Source organism: Dermochelys coriacea, chromosome 9 (genome assembly GCF_009764565.3).
Source record: "Dermochelys coriacea isolate rDerCor1 chromosome 9, rDerCor1.pri.v4, whole genome shotgun sequence".
In the NCBI taxonomy this organism is placed as follows: domain Eukaryota; kingdom Metazoa; phylum Chordata; order Testudines; family Dermochelyidae; genus Dermochelys; species Dermochelys coriacea.
In genome coordinates, this window is record NC_050076.1 from 24,578,937 (window position 1) to 24,604,914 (window position 25,978).

Genomic DNA, 25,978 nt, shown 5'->3' on the forward strand with positions numbered 1-25,978 from the left:
TACTGGCGAGCCACACCTCGAATCCCTTTGTGGGTGCCCAGGGTCCGGAGACCGAAGAGGGCTTCGTTGAGCCTGCCTCCCTGCTTCCAAGGCGTGATGGCTCCAAGCGGGCAATAGGGAGCGGTGCCACTGAGGTGGTGACACACGGTAAGGTCCCAAGATGGGTTTACCCTTGGACTGAGGTACCACTGGAGCTGGTGTGGGCAGCACTGGTAGCGTCAGGATCTCCTTCGCTGCCTGCAGGGCCTTGGGTGTCGACGGGACATCTAGATGACAGAGGCCCTTGTCACTGTCCAGGGTGGCAGGGATGGGATGGGATGGGCTGGACCGCTCAACTTGAGCTGGGGCCTGACTCCTTGACAGAGGTGTTAACCCATCCAACACGTGTCTTGGCTCTCCTCTGGTCCTGTCCTTTCCCTTATGGGAAGTGGGAGATCTTCCCCTTGTGGTTCTCTTCAGTTCCTTGGCCAGAGCTGGGGAGGGGGGAATCAGTGCCAACTCGAATACGACACTGGCGTGGCACTCCACAGCAATGCTGCGGTGCTGGGGGCCAAGTCAGACCTCTGCTACGGTTTCGGGGTCAGCACTAACTCCATCAGGAGTGCTCTGAGATGGATGTCTCTCTCCTTTTTTGTTCGGAGTTTAAAGGATTTCCTGATGTGACACTTGTCGCTTATGTGTCCTTCACCTGGACACCTCAAACAACTACCATGCAGATCGCTGATGGGTATAGGCCACTTACAATGATTGCAGGGCTTAAAGCCTGGGGACCGGGGCATGGCCCATCCCTAGGCTGAGTCCCATACGGGACCAACTAAACTAGAACTAATAATAAGGGAACTATTAACTATTTTAAAGATCTATCTGGCTTTAAGATTCTACTCGATAAGTTTATGGAGATGGTATGATGGGATAACGTGATTTTGGTAATTAATTGATCTTTAAATATTCAGGGTAAATAGGCCTAATCCCCTGAGATGGGATATTAGATGGATGGGATCTGACTTACCCAGGAAAGCATTTTTTGTAGTATCTGGCTGGTGAATCTTGCCCATATGCTCAGGGTTTAGCTGATCGTCATATTTGGGGTCGGGAAGAAATTTTCCTCCAGGGCAGATTGGAAGAGGCCCTGGAGGTTTTTCGCCTTCCTCTGTAGCATGGGGCACGGGTCATGTGAGGGAGGATTCTCTCTGCTCCTTGAAGTCTTTAAACCACGATTTGAGGACTTCAATAGCTCAGACATAGGTGAGGTTTCTCGTAGGAGTAGGTGGGTGAGATTCTGTGGCCTGCATTGTGCAGGAGGTCAGACTAGATGATCAGAATGGTCCCTTCTGACCTTAGTATCTATGAATCTATGAATCTATGAATTAAGTATTTTACAACTATTGTACAGGAAACGTTTGGAAGAAACATTCAACGAAATGCAATGTTGGCCGAAGCAGCAGACATTCCAGCACTGTCACTGGTGGCAAGAAGGAACTGAGGGTGGGGGGAGCCGGCAGTGCCCCTTATACCGCAGCATATGCGCGCTGCTCCAGGGGGTGCCAAAGCTGGTCCCCTAAGGATACCACTGAGGGAAAAACTTCTGTCATTGGTGCATGTGGCGAGCACACACACCTAATATGGAATGGACATGAGCAAGTACTCAAAGAAGAACAGACTGTTACTATATGTCAGAAAAATGCTTACCGCAATGGGAATCCAATCTCAGTTGGGGCCTCTAGGTACCATCGGTAGTACAAATAAATAATAATAATAATTATAAAATATTAAAGCCATCAACAGTGTATAGCACTGAGTAACACAGCAAAAAGAATACTACACTGCAGGATTATAAAATAAATTTTAAAAATCATGGTTTGGGTAAGCTAAGCCAGAGGTATATAGCAGTGCAGTTAGGATAAAAACCATTTTTGTGCAGAGGGCCAGAATAATTCCTAAATAGGGCTTAAGTGGTACCCAGTTGGTACATAGTCTTTGCACTGGTCCTTTTCACTGGGGTGAATGAAACCCTTAATTCACTCTAGTTTAACACACATTTTAGACCATTTTTTTTAAGAAAGCCAACCCTTTATACTTAAATAAAAATATGGATCCTGTCAGCTGCTGAAAATTCACAAATGAGGATTTTTAAAACCTATTTGATAATGTTATGCCTTTTATAGCCCATCTGTCTTTCTTCTGTATTTTGCCACTGTTGGGCCTTTTGACTCTCTCCATTTTTGTGTCTCCCTGCTGCTAAAAACTTTTTTCTCTGCGCATTCAAAGACTTTGTTCCCTCTCTCTTCAGCCCAGAATTCCTTCCCATTTCTCATGGCCATGATGCCAATGAAGCCCAACCAACTAGTATGTTTGATTTTCCATTAATTTTCAAATTCTTGCTTGAAGAGCAACTTTCTGTGTTAGTTTCTTGGGGGCACTTACGTAGTGCTAAATGGACTTTGTGGTCAGAGGAATCTAGCTCTTTCCCTCTTATTTTTAATGAGAGCAGCAATGTGATTAGATTAGATCAGTGGTTCCCAAACTTGTTCCGCCTCTTGTGCAGGGAAAGCCCCTGGTGGGCCACGCTGGTTTGTTTACCTGCCGTGTCCGCAATTTCGGCCAATCGCAGCTCCCAGTGGCCGCAGATCGCTACTCCAGGCCAATGGGAGCTGCTGGAAGCAGCAGCCAGTACGTCCCTCGACCCACGCTGCTTCCAGCAGCTCCCATTGGCCTGGAGCAGCGAACCGCGGCCACTGGGAGCGGCGATTGGCTGAACCTGTGGACACGGCTGGTAAACAAACCGGCCCAGCCCGGCAGGGGCTTTCCCTGCACAAGCGGTGGAACAAGTTAGGGAACCACTGGATTAGATAGCTGTTAAAGAAAATCAAACAAAAGTTAATTTTAAAAGAAAGTTATTAGAGAAGACTACTAAACACTAACAATTGTCCTATGGCACCCGTGATCTTGAAGAGTTAAAAGGTTTTCCAAGGAACTTATGGTAAAGGGAGATAAGAAACATTGAAGTATTCTTTGCATTTCTCACAAAAAAAATTTGTTCAAGAGGAAGAACAGGCATATTGATCTGAACAAAAGAAAGAGCTACATAGATTTTCAAAGATATTTCTATGCCTAATGAAGGAAAGCACATTTGGTGCATCATACATTAGAGACATTGTTTAAGAACAGTTCAGATTTGTAAAATTATTACCATCATATTGGTTTTTAGATCACTGCCTGCAAAACTCATCTTTCATGTGACTGCTTTCTTCATGCTGTACATTTTCAAATATGCTTGACATTCTACATTTCTAAGCTGTTATGTGTGCCTGACTCATTTTCCTTTTCCTCCATTGTCTTTTGAATTTGTGCACCTCCTATCCCCACATGTATGTCCAAGTGTGCGACTGTGTAGCAAGAAAAGAAAAGCAAACACTTGAGAAATTAGACAAGAGCACTGTAGTTCAATAATAATAATCACAGCCTACTGACAATAATTAAGGAACCTCATACAATTTCTTTGTGAAATGTGTGTAGTACTGAATTTTACATTCAAAGTGTTAAATTAATCCTAAAATAGTCCATCAGTCAAAGGGGGCATACAGAATCTAGACAAAATGCAGGCATAACCATAATTTAACACATAAAAATCTGTCTTTTAAAGTATTTATAACTCATTCATCATCACGGTCTCCATCTTACAAAAATTGTACACATTTAACGCAGTTTTTAGTTCTCTGCTGCCAAGCATGACATTATGTCTTTTTTAAACAAAACACATCATCATCATCATGGGAAGGTTATGGAGGAGAAACAGGTTTTACATTCTGAGTTTGGGTCATACTGTGTTCTTATGCTAGTGAGCTTGATAGCCAGGAACAAGTGAGAAAGAAAGCTCTGACCCACTCTACCATAAGACTATTTTTGTTGACAGTTCCATGCCTGAAGAGTGCAGTTGTCACTGCACATCATCTAAAAGAGGAAGCAAATCTCTGAGATGATCCAGTCCCCTTTGACAACTTTAAAAATTAGATCCCAGACCATCCAGTTGATCTGGTATTCAATGGGGAGCCTATGTAAGTTCCAGAGCACAGGAGTGATATGCTTGTGCTTATATTGATGAATGGGTAGGATGCTGCACTGTGGACAAGATGAAGATTTTATAGGGCCTTTATGTTCATAGTTATTGTAATAGCAAGCCTGGAAACTACAAATGCATAGACCATTTTGGCTAGATCAGCATTCATTAAGAATGGAGAGACCACCTTGTCAACTGTATATGGAAGGAGGCATTTTTAGGAGCTGTTGCTTATCTGGGTTTCCAATAGCAGTTAGGAGAACCTTAGTGGTCTAGGGGCTGATAACTTTATCTCCTATCCTCCTTGTTAAAATTAACATGTTGAACTTCCCCCCCCCCCCCACTAACATTAACTCCATCCTATTTGAGTTTTTTGTTAGCTTTTTCTTCTTTATCCAGGCACTTCCTTCAGACACCTAAGAGATAGTAATGTTTGCTCTTGATGCAAAAATATGTAAAGCAAATGCTGTCTGCACACTACTGGCATTTTAGTCCAGACTGTTTCCCAGTATTTTACATATATATTAAAGAGGGAAAAAGAGAACAGCTTGTGAGGTTTCTGAAGAAAGAGATGTGTGTGTCTATTACAGTTATTTAAGGATAGTTTGAGAAGAGATTTAAACCATAACAGTGCATTTGTTTGCACCCAGTGAGGTCACCAAGATGAGTCAGTAGGGTCCAATGACTGACAATGTCAAAGACTTCTGAGGTAAAAGAGGGAAAAATCTCACTGTAACTGGGTAGCAGCATTTACCGGAACCCACCCTAACCCGTTAGCAGTTGATGAGCCTACTGGATAGCATTACGTGTATTTTGCTATTTCATTGTTACATTACTCTACCCAGATGTAAGACAGTGGCTTTCTAAGACAGAGGATATAAGGTATAAACTCAGCAGTCCACAGGGAGGAATTCTGGGAGTAGCTAATTCTGAAGAAAAGGCTTGAACTGGATTTTGTGTTTCATTTAAAGTTCATTTTGTGAATAAAACTAAACACCAAAAAAGGGAGAAGTATTAACCCTCTATGACTTGTGTGGACTGGGTCTCAAAGTCACTGGCTCATATTCACCATCCTCTGTATATTGTTTGCCCACTTTGAGATCTTTCAAGTGATTTTACATTCCAGGATTTTTAAAAGTAGAAGAGTACCATGAATCCCTAACAAAATAAAGACTGATCTCACTAATACGGGATGACAAGTCAGTAAAAGCCATCTGTGCCCTACTATTTTTCAATCCCACATTAAATATTATCACTGATGTAAGGCTTTGGAGTGAAATTCATTCAACACCATTAACAATAAGAACTGCTGTTTTAGATTTGAAATTACATACTCTGCATGCAGCAGTTTGCTCTGTAATAACAGTGCCATTTGGATGAGTCAAAGCTGTATCTAGAATAGTACAATCTGTACATGTTCTAAACATATCAGTCTCCAGATGGAGTTGTGAACAGAATGTAAACCTTGCTTTAAAAAATGGGTAGTGCTTTAATAGCTATTAAAATAGAAAAGTAATTAGTAACCATTTATTTTTAAAGAGTGAATTCCCCAAAGCCGGACAGCTTTTAGAGCATCTTGCTAAAAAAAAATCTTTACTAAACTTTTTCACCATAATTGGAAAGAAGATGGAGGAAAGAGAAAACCAGTTTCCAAAAAGAGCTTCTAGAATCCACAAAGAGTGAAGTGATATTCCTTACAGTCTACTATGGGCCTCACGATGCAGATCTAATATACCTGTGCAGCATTGGCATACAGGCACTGCAGAAAACTGTAAGATTAATAACCATACACAGACACTACTGAGCCCCTGCATCAGCTTAGTTATAGTGTTCTATATGTAAACTTTACAACATTTAAATTTACATAGAAAACTAATAATTAAATGTGAGAAATGTATAAAAGTTTATGAAGTTATACCTCCATTGTGATGTCTACAAGAAATCAACCAGCTAACAATGGCTAATTGAAGACAGCTAATATTTGTTTTAAAAATGTTTTCAAATTATTTAGAATCTTCAAGTTTTGCAACAGCTAGCCCATGTAACTGTGTAATCTTACTACCGATGCCCTCATCTCTTCTCCTCTCTGTTCTCCTACTGTTTGTTTCACTCACTTGTGTCTTGTTTCAAATTAGATTGTAAGCTCTTTGGGCAGGGACCATGTCTTCCTGTTTGTCTGCACAATGCCTAATACAATGGGATCCGATTAGGGCCTTTCAGTGCTGCCTCAATGATACTAACAACAACATTATGGAGTATGAGTAAAATTTAGAAAGTAGTTTGATTTTCCATTTCATTGCACCTAGTGATTCGCTTAAGGCACAAAAACTCTATCTCTCACCTAATGTTTCCTTCTGTAATTCATGACATCTGTTTTGTAATTCATTCTCTTGTTGGAGCGAAGTCTGAAGCTGCTGACTTTTCAGCTCAACTGTATCGGACACCAACTTCAAATGTTTCACATCCTCCTGGAGGGACACTTTATCCCTCTGGAATTCTGCCAGCCTTTGATTCAGTCTGAATACTTCTGAGGAAAAAATTATGTAAAATGTTAATAAATTTATATTCTAAAATACAAAGACACTGCCATAATCCCAATGCCTGTCTTCTGTTAAGGACTCAATCTATAATTTTACTTAAGGTACAAAGCCATTGTAAGATATTTACATCAGCACTGCATCTTTCCGCTGAAAACACAGATGAAGGAGGTGGCTTTTCCAGTGCATCTACTCTCAGGCAACTTGCACTAGGCTGTTGAAATATTAAGCATGAAATGCAATGTGAGTGATCCTTCTTTTGAAATGAATAAGCATAGGGATTTATGCATACAAGTTCCATTAATACTAACCTTTTATCTGTAACCTCCCTGAGCAGTAAAATGAAAATAAACTCCTAAAAGCTCACGTTGGGGTTTGGTTTTTGTTTTTTTCAGGGTTTTGGGGTCAGATATTGATGGCTATTACAGGATGAATAATACTAGTTTTAATAAATAATAATGTACAATTTCTCTTAGATCTCAAAATAAAATTCATATGGATTTATTAGAAAGACACACATTAGCATCAGTATTGTAAAAATATGTCCGAATTTCCATAACCTCAATTTTCCAAACATATTTCCAAGATGAAAGTTATCACACAAAGTCCCACTCTGAGACTAAATGTTTTCTTTTTCAAATATTCAGGATAAACTTCCCATTTTTTCAGTTCAGTACATTTAACACTACATTACATAGCGCCAGTCCTAAAACTTGATTTATATGGGCAGTCTTAGGCCTGCATATAGTCCCACTGAATTCAAAAGGGTTCCATGCAGGCTAAGGGTCTCACCTGTGGAAGACTGGAGCTCATAAGTTTTAAAAAAATAAAGTTCATTTGTTATTATATATTTTTATGTCCATTAACTCAAAATTGTCTGTTATATGAAAAATAAAACATTAACAAAACTATTTCATTATTCACTTTTGATATTTGAATGAAGTGATCCAGATAATTAACTATCAAAGATAACTATAAAACAAGTAAAATAATTTTTAGGATTTTATTCATATCTAAAACACATGTTAAAAGTATAAATCCTTAAAGCTCCAAGGAGACAATGTTGCTTTAAAAAGTATATTGTTTTGCCTGATGGCTGCAGAACTGGTTTATACCTCTGAAGATGACTTTGTTGTGGGGCATCCAAAAATCTGATCAATTACAAACAACTAGGACAGAATGCAGCAAACTGATTATTGCTGAGGGTGGACAGAGCAAATTGCAGCTTTGACTTCAGTGAGAGGAATTCCTACATATACCTAGGCTGAATTTGGTCCACGGTATTTTCCCACCCCAGTAAACCTGTACCTTTCCTATGTATTCACAACAAAATTCAACAATGAGCAACAGGGGTTTATTTGAACCCAAACCTTTCTAACCTTTGAAGCCTCAGACCCCATTTTTGAAATACAAAAAAATGTATAAACCCATTTTGAAATCAAAGCTGGAAGGGTTCGTAGAGCTTTAGTGGAGACATCCATGAAAATAGCCCTTTTTAAAGTATATTTTAAAAACTTAGTTCAGACAGACAGTCTTTGAGAATAATATCAGATTTTATTTTTCATTTTGTTACTCATTTTAATTATTACTGTTGAAGAATCATATGCTATGTCTTCACCACAAAAAGATGGGGTTTTTTACTGTGGGATAACTAATGCATATTAGCTATACTGCCATAAGAGCCAAGTAGAAACAAGGCACAGGTCATGTTTACACAAGTAAATAGGAAGGTCAACCACAAGTGGGGGAATAGTACTGACCTCACACCTCACTACCTCATGATAACAACTACAGTGCCTTGTCTCCCCTGGGATTTTACCACAAGATAGAGAACATGCATTAGTTATCCCAAAGTAAAAACATATCTTTTGTGATACTTTTAGCCTTTATTTGTTTTACTGGACGATGGTTATGACACTTTCAGTAGTTAGGTGGTATAATAAGAAATATAAGATGTTTATTACAGAAGTTCAGTCTTTCTTTAGAACTTCTAATAATAGGAGTTTTTATCAGCTTTCCCTAGTTGTATGCATCTGGGCTCCAAAAAAAAGAGATTACATCACAACCAGAATCCCCCTGCAAGTTTAAAGGGTACATACTGTTGCCTGTTTTCTCTATGGTAAAATGAGATTGGCTAGTTTAGCATGTCAAGTATTTAAGAATGCAATGGCACTAGTCAGTCAAATGACTTTTATGTCAACATGCTTGTATCTTTTCCAGGGTACACTAAAATGGTTCTTTTCAGTCAAGTATGTTCTAGTACAGTGGTTCTCAAAGCCGGTCTGCTGCTTGTTCAGGGACAGCCCCTGGAGGGCCAGGCCGGTTTGTTTACCTGCCACATCCGCAGGTTCGGCTGATCGCAGCTCCCACTGGCCGCGGTTTGCCGCTCCAGGACAATGGGGGCTGTGGGAAGGGCAGCCAGCACATCCGTCGGCCTGCTCCGCTTCCCACAGCCCCCATCGGCCTGGAGCGGTGAACCGCGGCCAGTGGCAGCCGCGATCGGCCGAACCTGTGGACGTGGCAGGTAAACAAATTGGCCCGGCCCACCAGGGGCTTTCCCTGAACAAGTGGTGGACCAGCTTTGAGAACCACTGTTCTAGTACACAGAAAAAAATATGATTTCAGTACAAAATTCTTTCATACAATCAAAACATTTAACTAGTAAATAAGACAACCCGCCTTCATGTTTCAAATATATTTGTTAAAACAAGCTATTTATTTACTGTCCTTGGTTTCCAAAGTATTTCCTCCAGGAACAAGACTCCTAAAGCCATGAAAAATATTTTGTGATATGCTGTTTTAGTCCAACAACCTTTACTTATTCATATAGTTAATTATTATTATTTATATGACAATAGTGCCCAGGGGCACCAGTTAGGAGCAGGGCCCCATTGTGTTGGACATTGGACAAACAAACCAAAAGAAAGGCTCAAAGAGCTAACAGTCTTAGGCCTTAATCCTAGAAGTTGTTCTGTGCAGGAGCAAGTTCCAACCACACCACATGAAAAAAGCTGTAGGCTTAGGCCCCAAATAAGGGCAAGAGGCACCAAGTGAATGTGGAATACAACACAGGGTAGAGGAGAGCAGGCAGATAAGGATGACAGGAAGAGAAACATAAGGTTGCCTATATTAGCTGAGGGTAGGTTGCATAGTTAAAAAAAATTGATAAAATATATACAAAGCTTTGTATTTATTTTATAAGGTTACTTTTGAGCAGAAAGATCCTAAAGACCTGTTGCTGAAGACATTTAAAACTAGACAAGGCAAAAATCAAATAAATACATTGTAGGGGACAAACTTATACTGGCATGGGAATGATCTAGTTCTTTTCTGTATCTATCAGTCTATGAAATATATGTATTAAAACCTTACACTGACAAACTTTTAGACTATGACTGTATCTAATCCTGCATTCCTTGGGCACCCAAATCCCAATTAATTTAATTGTTTTTTGGGTGCCCAAAGAAAAAAATAGGGCATGCTATGTGTTACTTAATTCTCCCGCAAAAAGAAGAGAAGTACTTGTGGCACCTTAGAGACTAACAAATTTATTTGAGCATAAACTTTTGTGAGCTACAGCTCACTTCATCGGATGCATGCAGTGGAAAATACAAGGAGATTTTATATACACAGAGAACATGAATCAATGGGTGTTACCATACACACTGTAACAAGAGTGATCAGGTAAGGTGAGCTATTACCAGCAGGAGAGCGGGGTGGGGGGGTGGGGGGGTGTCTGTTTTTGAAGTTTTTTTGTTGAAGAATTGTAACAAATGTATTTGAGCATAAGCTTAGACTCCAACGAGAGACTGCTGAATTGGAATTAATTTGCAAACTGGACACCATTAACTTAGGCTTGAATAAAGACTGGGAGTGGATGTGTCATTACACAAAGTAAAACTATTTCCCCATGTTTATTTCCCCCCCTACTGTTCTTGTCAACTGCTGAAAATGGCCCACCTTGATTATCACTTCAAAAGGTTTTTTTTCTCTCCTGCTGGTAATAGCTCACCTTACCTGATCACTCTCTTTACAGTGTGTATGGTAACACCCATTGTTTCATGTTCTCTGTGTATATAAAATCTCCCCATTGTCTTTTCCACTGCATGCATCCGATGAAGTGAGCTGTACCTCACAAAAGTTTATGCTCAAATAAATTTGTTAGTCTCTAAGGTGCCATAAGTACTCCTTTTCTTTTTGCAGATACAGATTTACACAGCTGCTACTCTGAAACCTTAATTCTTCTGTTTACTTTAAAGCCAGGAAAAAGAGGCTCTTCCATTATATACAAAATGTTGGTTCTGAAATTTAGAGCACCCTCTTTTAATGCACCAATTTGTACCTATGGATAAGAAGAATGTTCGTTTTGGGAGAACAAGATTCACTTTTGATTTATGCTTATTTTTGAACCTGCAGCAGTGGGTGTTCAGTTGTGTTTGTACTACTTTTATTCGTATTACTAGTTACAATGTTCCTGACATTGAGATTAAGTCTCATTTGTGTCTGTCAAACCAACAACTGCATAATTCTTTGTGTTGTCCACAGGCAGATTTTTAATAATTTATGCAGGCAAGTATTTCCATTAACTATGCCTTATCCCAATTGTTATCTTAATACATATTAATACTGATTTATTGACAAAGGTATTGTAAGGTACACAAAAAATGATTAAAATGTGGGTTACCACTTGACATTAATTATCCAGGGCTGAATAATGTCCATACATAATCATTTTTAAAGGTTTTTAAGAATGTCTTGTATAAACTAGTCCAGGACATTGTGGCTCAAGAGCAGCATTTCATAAACCCTATGACATAGAAGACAAGTTCTCCAAAGATTATTCCTGAAAGCTACAACAAAAAAGTAGCACTATAAGTGACCCAAACATCGTATACTTTTAAACTAAACTAAAAATAATAATTTACTAAATCCTAACCCTTATCCCAGAGACAGTCAAGGCTACATGAAAAGGCAAACTTGCAAAAACAATGAAAACGTACCAGAATGGGAACTGATGAATGATTATGGATAAGGGAATTTGATCCAAAATGCTGGATTTCAGGGATGTGTACACACAAGTATAGTAGTTCACTACTTTGAAAGGGATATGTGGTGTGCAGTGCAGGATACATAACACCTATAGAGGGGACCTGCAACAGACCATATCATTAACCTTAAAAATAAATCATTCTAGATATTATTTTCTTGTAATTTAATTAATACAAAGGGTCTGGGAATGAAAATTACTAACAAGCAAACAGGTAGGCTACTTCTGTAAATATATAAATGTCTTCCAAGTCACTTCGACTGGAATAATAATTGAATGGAAAGACAGTGTCTCATGAGTAATTCTTACATCATGCTACAGGACAATAAAACAAAGCTGAAATGTTATAGCTGGGCACCTAAAACATTACTGAAGCATCCTTTTGTTTCAAGAACAGAAACATACATATTTAAGAATATTACAAATTAATAAAACAAACAGTACTTCAGTAAAGAACAGTTGGCACATTGTGGATACTTTTAAATACCATAAATTATGCAAACATATGACTACATAGTCTCTTTATTTTCATAGGAATAAAAAAGGGGAGAAAATACAGAGCCTGTTTCTAGAGTTCTTAATGTCCTCGTTTGTGACATCATAATAATTTTAATAGCAATCAATCAACTGTAATGTCACAAACAACTGATTGTGAAATAAGGCAGGAAATATATAAGAAGAGTGGAACCCTTAGTGCCATGCACTACACTCAGTCTTCAGTATTGTTAAAAGATTGGTTCGTGGTTCAAAAGGCAATACATAAACATTTAAATCTATTATTCTAGCAAAAGTTAATAGGAAAAGAAAGCAATTGCTTGTAAATACTTGTCTTCAGATGGTTACAGAACTCACCCCTTGGTGCCTGCTCCTGCACGTAACTGGGGTCAGAACATTCCGAGCTCAGTGTTCTGAATGAATATACACTTCAGTGCGTGATGCATGCCTACACTCACTTCTGAGGCATAACAGCATAATAGGCATAACTGCCTCAACTACTAGTTCCTATTATAGTGCAGAACATTAAAAAGTATCCTAATTCAGCAGATAAAGTGGGTTAGTGGTGATCTATTATAATAATTATTACCTTCCGAGAACAAGAACTATGGGTAGGTAATTTCCTTTTCTCCAAAGTTAAACAGTCTAACAAAACCACACATACATTTTCAAGTGACTAAGAAGGGAGACCTTTGAAAACTCAATAATTAACCCAATGAGAAAAATTTTACCTGATCATTTCATTTCTGTGACTGTTTGGGTTACATCCCTTTCTAAGCAAATTTCAAAGGTAGTTCAAATTTATTCATCAGCAACAGGGCTTGGCCACACCCCTTCCACCACAAGAATACTTCCATAGCTCATTGAAACAGTTACATTTATGAAAAATACCTAAAGCAACCACTTACTTAACTTCTAGTAACTATCTGCTTCATCCCCAGTAGTGATTATTTTAGAAATACCCAGAGAAATTCAGGTGGCATGGACTGAGGGAGAAGTACGTCCCAGAAATGTAATGTTCAAGAAACCAATTTTTGTTCTGGATCCTGAACTTGCCCACTCAGAGCTAAGTATGAACATAGTGAGCACTAAGGATCAATAGGACAGATAATAAGACAAAGGATAAGACTTCTTCTATGAAAATAGTACTTTTGGAACTACCTGGAGCGCATCTTCCTTCCAAAGGATGGTTCCTTCCAAAGGTGGAAAATTGAAGGTCAGGCCTATAGTGTTGAAGGATGACCTGGTGATAAACCTGCAGATTTTCTCAGTGGTGGAGGTCACCCTTTTGATTCAGAACCCAGTACAGGATGAGTGGGCTCTGATCTTTTTTGGGATGGGTTTACCTACAGCTGAATATGCTTCAATGAAGCAGTGGCTGATATGCCTTGCTATGAAGCATTTGGATGCAATTAGGCAGAACCATCTTGGGTAAAAGGGAATTAACCAAGATGATGTTTTTCTGAACAGGTCAATCCCATCAAGATTTTTTTTAATGCTGTTCTCACATCCAACATATGCCACATTTTTTTCTTTTGGGTGTTCAGGATTTGGACACAATGATGGGAAAATGATTTCCTATTATGTTAGAAAGGTGAATTATGTGGTAGGGATGCTAGTCTGGGTCTTGGGAGACATAGGTTCAATTCTGTCCTCTGCCACAGGCTTCCTGGATATCCTTGGGCAAGTCACTTAGGACCAGATTTGTAAAGGTATTTAAGCAGCTAAAGATCCAGCTAGGTTCCTAGTAGAATTTTCAAAAGCACCTAGATGTCTAACTACCATTGAAATCAATGCAAGTCAGGTGTTGAGGCACTTTTGAAAATTCTACTAGATGCCTAGCTCCATCTTCAGGTACTTAAATACCTTTAAAATATGGCCCATAGTATCTTTGTGCCTCAGTTACCCATCTTTAAAATAGAGTTAATTGCACTTCCCTATTACACAGGGAAGTTGTGAGGATAAGTGCATTAAAGATAGTAAGGTCCTCAGATACTATAATAATGGGAGCTACATAAATATATTTGCTAGATGGGATCAGCCTTGGTTATGAATGACTCCAAAGTAAAGGAGCATGTCCTTTCCCTATTGTAAAATGAAGTAAGGATCATGGTCCTTTTAGAGCAGAGATATCAGAGACCTCTTTGTCATGCAATTGTACATGTGCTGATAGAAAAGAAATACAAGGAGGTAGATGTCATTGTTTCAAACACATGGGCTGTGAGAGCTGGTAGCATGTAGTTAGGCTAGGAAAGGTAGGCCTAACTTGGTTTGGAAGGCATACCACGCTAAAAAAAATGTAGATATCTTCTAGTGATCTATAAGAGACCTAGACAACTTTACATTTATAATGCTGTTTAATGCTGAAAATATGTGATGTGACAGTTGGAGGTCTTAGGCACAAGTCTATGCTACACCATAGAAAAACCAAGAGAGCTGGAATGTCTGACTTCCTGGGGATTAATCTCTTTGTCCCAACACAAGTGTGAGAATTCAGTCTTCATTTCTGTGTTGGCTGAATGGGGAAAAAACTTATGGGATGCATGAAGAATACCTATTATTTCAGCAAAATATCCCATCTTAGTTAGGATGACCCAACCAGATGGGCAAGCTATTAGATTCAGGTAAGGAGACATTATTTACCTTGTACAGTAACTGCACTTCCTCAAAATGCATGTCTCTATGAGTGCCCCATTCACTTTCAATTGGAGATTTTTGTCAGCAGTGCCTGTTTATCTTGCACATGTGCCCTATACATCCTCATGCCCCATACCAAGGACATATAGGGATCTGAGGGCGAACCACCCTCAGTTTCTTCTCTACTACAAAGTCCCAAGAAGATGAGACTCTGAAGCAGAGAGGAGAAGGGCAGGTAGCAGAGCATGCATAGAGACACACATCTCGAAGAAATCCAATTACTATACAAGTAACCTCTTTTTTTTTTGTTGAGTAGTGTCTCTGTGTGTGCTCCACTTGAGGTGACTCCCTAACAGTACCCCCTGAAGGAGGTGGGGGATTCAGAAATCAGACTCAGGCTGTACATAGGACTGCAGAGCCAAAGGCAACATCTGCCCAGGAAGCATCAACCAAGGCATAGTGTCTCAAGAAAGTGTGAATCAGTGACCATGTAGTAGCCCTTCATGTTTCCATAACAGACACAACCTTTAGCAAGGCCACAGATGTGGAGTACAATCTTGTAGAATGAGCAATGACCTTAGGAGGCAGGATACATTAACAGCTGTATAACAGGCTCTAAGTGCGTTTCATTTAGAAAGTGGATTTCTGGTTCATGAAGCTTGGGTGAGAAAAGCAGGAGATAAACTGATTGATATCAAAATTCAAAGTAAACTTGGGTAAAAACATTAATGTGGTTGAAGAGAAACTTTTTCTTTGAAATGTTGGTATTGGAGGGTCAGCCATGAAAGCACCCAGTTCTACATTCCTTCAGGCACAGGAAACAGCCACGATGAATGTGATTTTCATGGAGTGGTTCAGAGGTGAATAGGTTATTAATAGTTCAAAGGGTGGTTTCATCAAAGCATTGACAGCCAAATTCAAGTCCCAGATAGGAGTAAGGTATCTAACATTTAGGAAGAGGTTCGACAAACCCTTTATAAATCTCAATGTTGCAGGGTGAGTGAATATGGAGAAGCCTTGTACCAGAGAATGGAATGCTGTGATGGCAACTAGATGTGCTTTAATGGAACTCAAAGAAAATCCTGATTTCATCACAGTAAGTATTCTAACACCTCAGAGACTTGAGACAAACTATGGTGAGTACATCAATGGTAAAACTTTTTTCATTTCTGGGAGAGCAGAGTCTGTTTGCTGAGAAGACGGTGGTCTCTGGAAAAGTTCTACTAGGTCAAGAACCAGTCTTATTTGAGGTGGCCAGTAGTACTGATGCCTTCTCCTTTTTGATCTTCTGAAATACTCTTCCTACTGGTTGTAGAGGAAAAAACCTCCAGATTTGGCCATTTGGAAACTAGTGAGTCTATTTCCACTGATCTCTGGTCTGCTGCCTTTATGAACAAACATCTTGGTTTTGCATTACTGAATTCAAATAAGTCCACTTCATGGTAGCCTAGCTTCCGTATTTGAACTGGAAAGCTTGCTGCTTCAGGAACTACTCTGCTCATCCGAAAATACCCTTAAAGGACTCTAAAATGATGTTCTTCATAGGAAAGACTTGATATTGCTTCTGTGTTTAAACATGAGAATTTTGTCACAACCTGTTGGTTTATACATGTTGTAATTGCAATAGTTTCTGACTATAACAGGACATGCTCTTAAGTGATCCTAGAAGACCAGTTCTCAGGTTCTGGCAAAATCAGCACTTTGTAGCTTCTCTGTCCTTGATCATGTGCTCTATGTGTTGTGATTTCCAGGTGGTCAAAACTGGGAAAAAACACAAGGATCTAAGTTGTGAAGGGAATGCACTACTCAAATCATTATATTTACTTTTCCATGCATTTACTATGGTAAAACGCTGAAGAAATCTCGAAGTTCTCACATGCAGTTTTGTCCAGAGAATGATCTAATGCAAGAGACTAGTAGAAATGCAGGTAAACTCAGACAGAAGATATCCTGTTCAGATGACATTGCAGAGATCAGTGTTTGGATACTACTGAACATTTCCTGAAGCAGGAAGTTTCTGGCTCTCCTTGTAATCTATCTTAACTCCTAGGCAGATAATCTTCTGGAGGTGGTGTCACAGACCTCTTCTTCAGCTTACTGCAAAAGCATGTGCCCAGAGCATGGTGAGAATGCTCTGAATCGCATCCTGTGCATTTGTTGGGAAATGTGGACTTGAAATTAGGCAAGGGGAATTCTGGTCAGAAAGGTGCCTTTTGCTGTTCCAGTGAAAATCCACCGAAATTTGTCCAAATTATAAGCCTGTGAAAATCACTGTTTACATACATTAACTAGAGGTTTCTTAGAGTCTAGCCGCAAAACTATCTGAACATTTCATTTGTGCTGAGTATACTCCACTCTCACAGAGCTCTGTACCACCAACAATAAACATGCTCAGCCTGGGGCCCAGCAGGACTTTTTCTTGCAACTGATCCTCCATGGTGCTGGGGAACATATAGTACTGGACACCAAAAGCAGAGAGGCACTCTCTCCTGTGCTGTCAGTGATCCCTCCTTCTAGCTAACAATAAGGGGAAAGATGTAGGAAATGTTAGAGGGACAGATACAGGGATAATGGGGAAATGAGACAAGTTAGGGAAGGACAGGAGCAGAGGGGGAATAGAAACAGGGAGAACAGACAGAAGACAACAGGTTGTGAGAGTAAGGGTTGCATTCTAGGGTCAGAGGTAGAAAGATCTAAGTACATGCTCCCTTCCAGAACCTGGAAATTAATTCAGGATTCCTGAGTTAAAACATCCTTCTGGTGTCTAGCAAATAGCAGTAAAATAGTATGTCTCATCCCCCATCAGTGGCTGGCCCAAATAGGGGACAAAAGGATAATATTGCTACAGTTGCTCCACTGAATATAGTGGTAGAGGTCTGCGCAATGGTTCTAAATGTCCCAACTCTGCTGATGATCCATGTGGGGGCCATCATGATTCCACATGATGGAATTTGTGTCTTTTTGGTTTACTTTTTTCAAAATTTAAGAAATTACATATAAAAAAACCACCCTATGTTAAAAGAATGTTAAGGTTGCAAAGTCAGGCACTCAAAAAGAAGAAAACGCCAGAATTAATACTGCCTCATGGAATCTTAATTTGGCCCTCCGGCATGTATGCATTATGAAACAGCCTTTAATTATATGATCACACCCCTGCCTCATTCAGTGCACATTATGAACAGTGTTCAGGGGTGTGTCATGAATGAGGCTTTTGTCTGTACATCCTCTGCCTCATTTGTTGCAGAAGCTGGAAGGTGTATAGTGATTGAGGCAGAGAAGTATTGGAAGAAAAACGATGGTCTTGTGGTTAAGGCAGTTGAATGCTATCCTGGAGAATTGGATTCAATTCCTCCCTCTCTTACAGAGTTCCTATGTGATGATAATTAAGTCACTCAAACCAAAATTTTCACAGGTAGCCACTAACTGCATGTTCCTCATTTTCTGGTTGCCCAACTTGAGACACTTAGTGTCTGAGTCAATTGCAACTGAAGTAATGGACAACCTTAATCTGGCATTTCTTTATTTTCGAGTGTTTGACTTTGCAACTCTAATATTCTTTTAATATTTATTATATTTGTATGTAATATAAATAAGAGTAGGATCTCACAATTATAGTGGGAGGGCATGATACAAGAGTAGTCAATAGGTGGACCATAGGCCAAATCTGGACCACCAGATGCTTTTGAACAGACTGCAAAGTCTTTTAATATGTACTTATTATTATCATTATTGTTATTATGGTGTGAAAAATGTTTCTCTGGAGTCTGGACCTTGAGTACATCTTGACAAAGAAACTTGGACTGTTACAAAAAATAATTGACTAACTGAGGCGCGATAGATGAGATGACTTCAAGGTCCTTTCCAGTCCTGCACTTCTATAAGTCTCAGATTCTCTAAAGCTAACCATCTTGAATGAGTATGACACCATAGGAAGACAGAGAGACATGGCAAATTAAAATATCTTCAAATATTAGGATCTTAGGCTAAAGCACATATATTGCCTGTGCTTCAATCTGCCCTTAATGATTGAATAGTTGATCTTATAATTTTCAGCAAAGAATAACCAAACATTTCACAATTAAATATGCTGTTAGAATATCTTTTAGCAACTCTCTGTTCCATCTTGAAAAGCCTTTTCTTAAATGCCAAGTATTTTACATGCTGTGTGAAGTGATGATATAATGGGCTTCATAATTGAAAATGAAGCCAGATTGCCCCCATCTTGCTTTGTGCACTGTTTGGAAATTACAAAAAGCATTCCTTATAATAAACAGCTAAATGTATTTGAAAATGAATATTTTAATTAAAATCTTAAGCTTCCTGCTGGTAGCTACTATCTTGCTGCAAAGTAATATTGTCTGAGACAGGAAAGAATGCTTTTAATCATCAGAAGCAGAACCTGATTGTTTAATATTAAAATAAAATATTTAAATGTTAAACAGTTACATTCTTCACTAATTGTTAATAACATTTAGGATTTTAAATGGCTTCTGACAAGAATTCCACTACTGGAATGGCACAAATGATGTATTTTTTCCATTCTATGGATGACCACAGCAGGTTCAGAAAAGTCAATTATCACAGAAAATTTTCACTGCCCATGTGCAAACTGTCAGAACAAAATAGTTTTCTTTTAAGTAGTATTCTATAATGGCTTTAAGACTATTTTATGATTAGACACATTATGAGAGGAAAAGAAGGTACAAGAAAATATCCCATATTTTCATTTTGACCAATCTAACTTCTATTTGGTTGAATGAAGGATTAGGAAGATGCCTATAGCTCCTCAAATAAGTAGAATTCTGCAGGATATTAAAAAACAAGGGGTATCTTGCCTTATGAGTAGATGTTTTCCCTAGTATCATTCTTACTTATTCTACTGTGATTACTAAGGTCCTACCACTCAACAAAATAAGAGAGCTATACCCGTAAATGTATTTGGTTTGGAGTTTACTTTGATGCCAGCATTACTATTCTATCTTAATTGTTCATTTATATTTTATTTTTGGAATTGGTAAATAAAGTTTCATGTTTAAAAAGCACTGTCATCAAAAATAGTTCCTTTGTTAAGTATCATTTATCTCAGTTGCCAGTTGAATCATGTAACTTAATTTTTCAAAGTGAGAGCTGAAAGATTGAAATCAGAGCGAATTCAAAATATGTTATGAATTACAAAATATCTGAACAGCAAAGCACAGCTCAAATGACAGTACATGCACATGTTCACAATGAGGTGTATTTTAGTTATTTTTTAAAATCTTGACTCTGCGGTATCTAGTTACTCAGATAACAATGCACACTCCAAAAATCAAAAATAATTTCATCGCACGTGTGTGTGTGTCTTCAAGGAAAGGTTAAAAGTGTGCCTAATTGTGTACTTCTGCCCTGTGGCAAAAGATTACAAACATTTGTTTACCAATTACTCAAAAAGGTAGGCCCAGAAAGCCACATTCAGCAATATCTTTACATTTAGCAGGACAGCTACTTTATTAATTACATTGAAGTCCATGCTTTGAAGACCAAAATTTGTAGAACAAATTATGGTAAATACAGATAGAAAAATGTAACATGTAAATGTCAGACACAGGAGGTATAAGTTGCTTTTTGTGAATTACAAAAATGTATGTTACAACATATTTGTTTATTCCCTACTCAAGCTTTAGATTGATTGAAAATGCTATATGAAGTGAGGACAGTACGTTTTAAATATAATTTCCTATAACGTATTTGACATTTTCAAGACAAACTACTAAATACTTCTTATACTTGCTATTATCAGACTTACTACGCTGTTTACATGCTTTATATTCATATAGCAGATTTTGAGTTCTATAATTCTATTTTTATTTAAAACATATAGGTGAATTTAGGGCTTATTTGAGGACCTTACAGAAAGTACAAGTAATGCAAACTGCCCCCAGATTCCTGCACATATGCCACTACCCTGTTCTGTAAAAAGCAGGTCAAATTTTGCTTGTAACACTCAAAATTCTTGGTTTATTACCTTTAGGGTTTTGTGGTTAAATTCAGCTTCCATTCAACTTTGGCCTTGCTAAATTATGGACAAGAGTGCCAGCTGCAATAGTGGGGAGTGTGGCAATGGTGATGATGCAGACATCTGTCCCATTAGTAACCGAACTTAGTTCAACTCCTTTCACATAGGCCTCAAAGAGCCAACATATATTTCAGGCACTTCTGCCTGGGCCACATTAAGATCCACAACTGAAAGTCTATCACATCACATTACCCATGGGTGATCCCAGTTGCCTATCTTCTGCAATTTTAGTTTACAGTTTTATACTCCTAATCCAAAAATTGAAATATCTTACCGAAAAAGTACTATACGGCTCAAAAGTACTCATCACCATGTATTCTTTTACAGGTTTCCATGTCCCTTTAGGGTTTATGTCCCGCCTTCCATTTCTGTTTTTGGTCATGCACATATTTGACGCCATCCGCCATTTTGAAATTTTTTGAAATTATTTTCTTATTTTTGAATGGGAAATGTTGTGTGCTTGTGTTTTGACATGCTTGGCTGGGTTTTGTGAGAGAACTTAAAGAAAAGGAGTTAAAAAAATAAAGATTGTTTGGTTAGGTTTAGTAAGGAGAGAGGTTTTTAAAGGGTAGAGGTTGGTTATTAAAGAAAAGAAAGATTTTTGGTTAGGTTTATTAAGGAGAGAAGGTTTTAAAGAAAACAGTTTGAAGGAGAGTAAAAAGGTTATAAAAAAATAGAAAGAGGAAAAAATAAGCACAGGGAAAAGAAGAAAGGACTTTAAAGTAAAAAGAAAAAATAAAGCAACAAGAGAATCTGTGTCACTGAACACATACAGAGTGAAGCATCCTACCCCAAGGATTGCCGGTAGTGAAATGATAACTGTTCTGGGCGGTGAGCCTTGGGAGGAAACTATGCTGAAGCAATCAGAAGCTGTTCTACTGCTACGTCATAGATTGCATTCTTTCAAACCAATCCTATCATACCAAGATTTTAAAACAAAAGCCACCACCTCCTTCCAGAAACGGGCTATTGCGGAGTGGATTATTTGAATAAAACTCTAGCCAATGAGCGTCTGACCATGTGATAAAACCGTGTATTTTTGTGAGCTGTGGTTTTAATTTTTTTTTTTTTGCATGCTATTCCTTTCCTCTTTTACAAGTGGTGATGACCCCATAAAGTCTTCCTGTTTCTTCGGTTCACTTTCAGGCTGAAACATGGGGTTTGACGTCGGCCCTGTCTCTTTAGCAAAATAAGTGTAAACGGGTCATCTCTTCTGAACACAATCAAGGGCCTAAAACAATTTGGGCTTCTTGGTGTCTCCAGGTATCTTGTAAAAGGACATGGTCGTAGTGTCTAGGTTCCCAATTTTAAAACCACTGCTCGCAAAAATACCCTCTCTCCTTCATAAACCTCACCAATCTTTATTTTTTTTAAACTCCTTTTCTTTAAAATTCTCTCACAAAACCCAGCCAAGCATGTCAAAACATAAGCACACAACATTTCCCATCCAAAAATAAAAGAATAATAAAAAAAAATTCAAAATGACGGACGGTGCCAAATGTGTACATGACCAAAAACAGAGTGCAGGACATAAATCATAAACAGGGCATGGGAACCTGTCAAAGAATACATGGTGATGAGTACTATCAAGATGTATACTACTCAAATATTATGGCAAGTTGATGATTTACCTGTTGATGTGGCTTTGCTTATAGTTTTTATTTGTAGAAAAATCTCTTCTTTCAGTACAGTCCAGTTGTCTAGCTTATTAGATACAACTTCTTTAATACTGACTATCTCTCTTCTAATAAAGGGAAGTAATGAAAGAGTCTTGTTTAGAGTTAACCGATGGTTCTCCAATCTTTTTCTGCAAAAACAGGAAAATATTTACAAGATCCATCATTTCTTTAAAAAAGCAAATAAAAATGTCTGGGAAGATATTTTCAAATTGTGGCTTTACCAAGAAAAACTGCTAATAACTTTCCCTTCCATCATATTTTATGTTACAATTATTCAATATATTAAATATTTAACACAGTCTTCACAACACATCAAAATATTTCTCCCTCCCTCATTTATGTAAAATTGAAGACAATTTTAGATTGGACAAATAGATGTTCTGTGATTCTTTTTCATGGCTTTAGAATATAAAGGAAAAGTTTTCAGATTATATATATTTGTGTACCAGCTAAAAATCCTTCTTTGCAACGAGGTATAAGAAATACAGTACTGCAACTGCATTCTACGTGCTACTATATCAAAAGAACTTTAACTCTGTTGATCATTTATTCTATTGAGATTAATAACAAAATTGTCAACAATACAATTGGAAAATGACCAAATGGTATTTGTTAACACAATATTATTTTGTTATGTTCTGAAAAACAAACATTGAAATGTTTCCAAACTTTTTTTCATTTGCCCTATTTTCCTTGTCATTCTATAATTCTGTTGACAAGTCCTGTTAACTGATTGTACTATACATTTTTTCACAAAAGAAAGATCTAACACATTGCCTTTTAGGAATTTCTTACCTGAACAGCTGTAACTTTTTATGTGCAACTTCCTTCTCTTCTTGGAAGCATCTCAAGGTCTCATTCAGATTTTGTAGTTCATTTTGTTTATCTTTCAACTGCACAGTTAAGTGATTTATTCTACATATATAAATAAAAGAGTTATATAGTGTTACTATTTGCACAACTAAAAATCCACAGATTCTACTTCTTACACTAGTTTTGAGGAAAAAACTTCTCACTATAAAAAAATGTCAAATTTTCAATGCTAGAAATTACATTCTTTAGGACTAGACATGGTATGCTTAAGTGGAACATCTCCAGTTGCTGAACATACTTCCTCTTATTGTTCACCAGAACTTGAGTCTACTGACTTTTAAGGCATGGGGCAAGACACCTTTGAGTTGACTATGGATTATTTCTGTGTTACTGTTATGATTAGGGAGATGAATTATATGTCCCGCCCATTGTGAGCAAGAGATGTAGTCAGTGCAAATTTAGCCCCAAATTCATATTTTGTAGGAACAATCTTTCACAAAACCTAAGACTTATACTAGCGTTTCTCAAACTTGGGTCTGTGGACCCTGGGGGTCTGCAAGGGTACTCCAGGGGATCCGCGAGCCCCGCTGATCAACTTCACCTCACTCAACTCCTCCACCTCCATCCCAGTGCCTCCTGCATGCCAGGGAACAGCTGTTCAGCAGCGTGCAAGAGGCGCTAGGAGGGAGGAGGAGGAGCGGGGATAGGGCGTCCTTGGGGAAGGGGGTAGAAAGAGGTGGGGAAGAGGAGAGGCAAGGGTGGAGCAGGGGTGGGGTGGGGCTTTGGGGAAGGGGTGGAGTGGGTGCGGGACCTGCGGCTGAGTGGGGAATTTGGGGATCCCCAAAAATGTTTAAATCAAAATGGGGGTCCTCGGGTTGCTAAAGTTTGAGAACCACTGACCTATACAAATGATTCTATCTTTTAAAAATGAAAGTCCAGTATCAATATTACCAATTTTATTTTTAAACAAACAACTGTGCCCCGATGTGTTCAAAACCAAATGTAGCACAAAGAAGCCTAAGTAGAATATATTGTTTTTTATTTAAATAAATAGCTTCCATAGTAACAAGTAAATTGGATTTTTAAAATTCTTGTACTTTTAATAATCAAAAGTGATGTAGCGGATGTAAAGAAACATGTTTGTCTACAAATAAATTATTTTTTAAGCTCCCAATACCTTGTAGCATTTATGTCATCTGTCCATTATGCTGTCCAAGGCAGTGACAGTATAATCATCAGTCAAATAAAGAAATAAATAGTAAAGATTTGGAACCTAAACGGAAAATTGGACTACTTAGAAATATTCTGTTCTGTTTAATAAACCCAGGAAATCTAAGCCCTGAGGAAGAAGACAACCTGAAAATGGACAGGAGGTCTTTCACACAAGTCTACAATGTAAAGATTTCTTCTTTAGTACTATATACCCAATAAAATAATCCTCAATTTAGAATTAAGATTTTTCAAGTGCATTTCCCAGCAAGATAATCACTAAAAATAAGAGAAAATAACTAGTTATGCCAACATTAAGATCCACGGCAGTACTAGCTCACATATCTTTAGCCAAATATCACACTCAAATCCATAGTTCCACTGCAAATTCACTTTCAGTTCTGCAATAGCACTACTTACAACATACACTTCCAATTTCTCACTATCACACTCAAATGCCAAACATCAGCTCTGATCTCAGCTAGTTGAAGATATACTCTTTATATAGTTATATGGCTAATACAGTCTAAAACATGTTTGTACATGAAAGAGTATGATATTAGAATTAAGGTTTTCCTCACATCTGTCAGGAGGTTCACCAAAGGGAACAACTGTCTCTAGAATGGAGCTCTAGACTACATCTCCAGCAAGTTTGGCTTCAAGTCTCACCCTCTTCCTGCCAGGTTTCAGAGTAGCAGCCGTGTTAGTTTGTATTCGCAAAAAGAAAAGGAGTACTTGTGGCACCTTAGAGACTAACAAATTTATTTGAGCATAAGCTTTCGTGAGCTACAGCTCACTTGATGAAGTGAGCTGTAGCTCACGAAAGCTTAAGCTCAAATAAATTTATTAGTCTCTAAGGTGCCACAAGTACTCCTTTTCTTTTGACTCTTCCTGCCCTTTCAGCATCCTGTCCTATCCCTACAAACAAAAGGCGGCATTTGGATCTAAATTATGCTATGACAAATAAGAATAATACTTTTGTAAAAAGAAAAGGAGTACTTGTGGCACCTTAGAGACTAACAAATTTATTAGAGCATAAGCTTTCGTGAGCTACAGCTCACTTCATCGGATGCATTTGGTGGAAAAAACAGAGGAGAGATTTATATACACACACACAGAGAACATGAAACAATGGGTTTATCATACACACTGTAAGGAGAGTGATCACTTAAGATAAGCCATCACCAACAGCAGGGGGGGGAAGGAGGAAAACCTTTCATGGTGACAAGCAGGTAGGCTAATTCCAGCAGTTAACAAGAATATCAGAGGAACAGTGGGGGGTGGGGTGGGAGGGAGAAATACCATGGGGAAATAGTTTTACTTTGTGTAATGACTCATCCATTCCCAGTCTCTATTCAAGCCTAAGTTAATTGTATCCAGTTTGCAAATTAATTCCAATTCAGCAGTCTCTCGTTGGAGTCTGTTTTTGAAGCTTTTTTGTTGAAGTAT

At 38.3% G+C, this 25,978-nt stretch overlaps 1 protein-coding gene across 1 annotated transcript in view; it reads right to left on the bottom strand.

The window, feature by feature from the left end:
- Positions 1-25,978, bottom strand: part of LEKR1 (leucine, glutamate and lysine rich 1) — a 145,386-nt gene that overhangs the window by 62,949 nt on the left and 56,459 nt on the right. The window contains exons 4-6 of the mRNA XM_038415169.2: positions 23,303-23,422; positions 22,460-22,635; positions 6,399-6,584 (exon numbers count right to left, since the gene is read on the bottom strand). Coding sequence (XP_038271097.1) covers positions 6,399-6,584; positions 22,460-22,635; positions 23,303-23,422 — 482 coding nt within the window. The remainder of the gene's footprint in view (positions 1-6,398; positions 6,585-22,459; positions 22,636-23,302; positions 23,423-25,978) is intronic.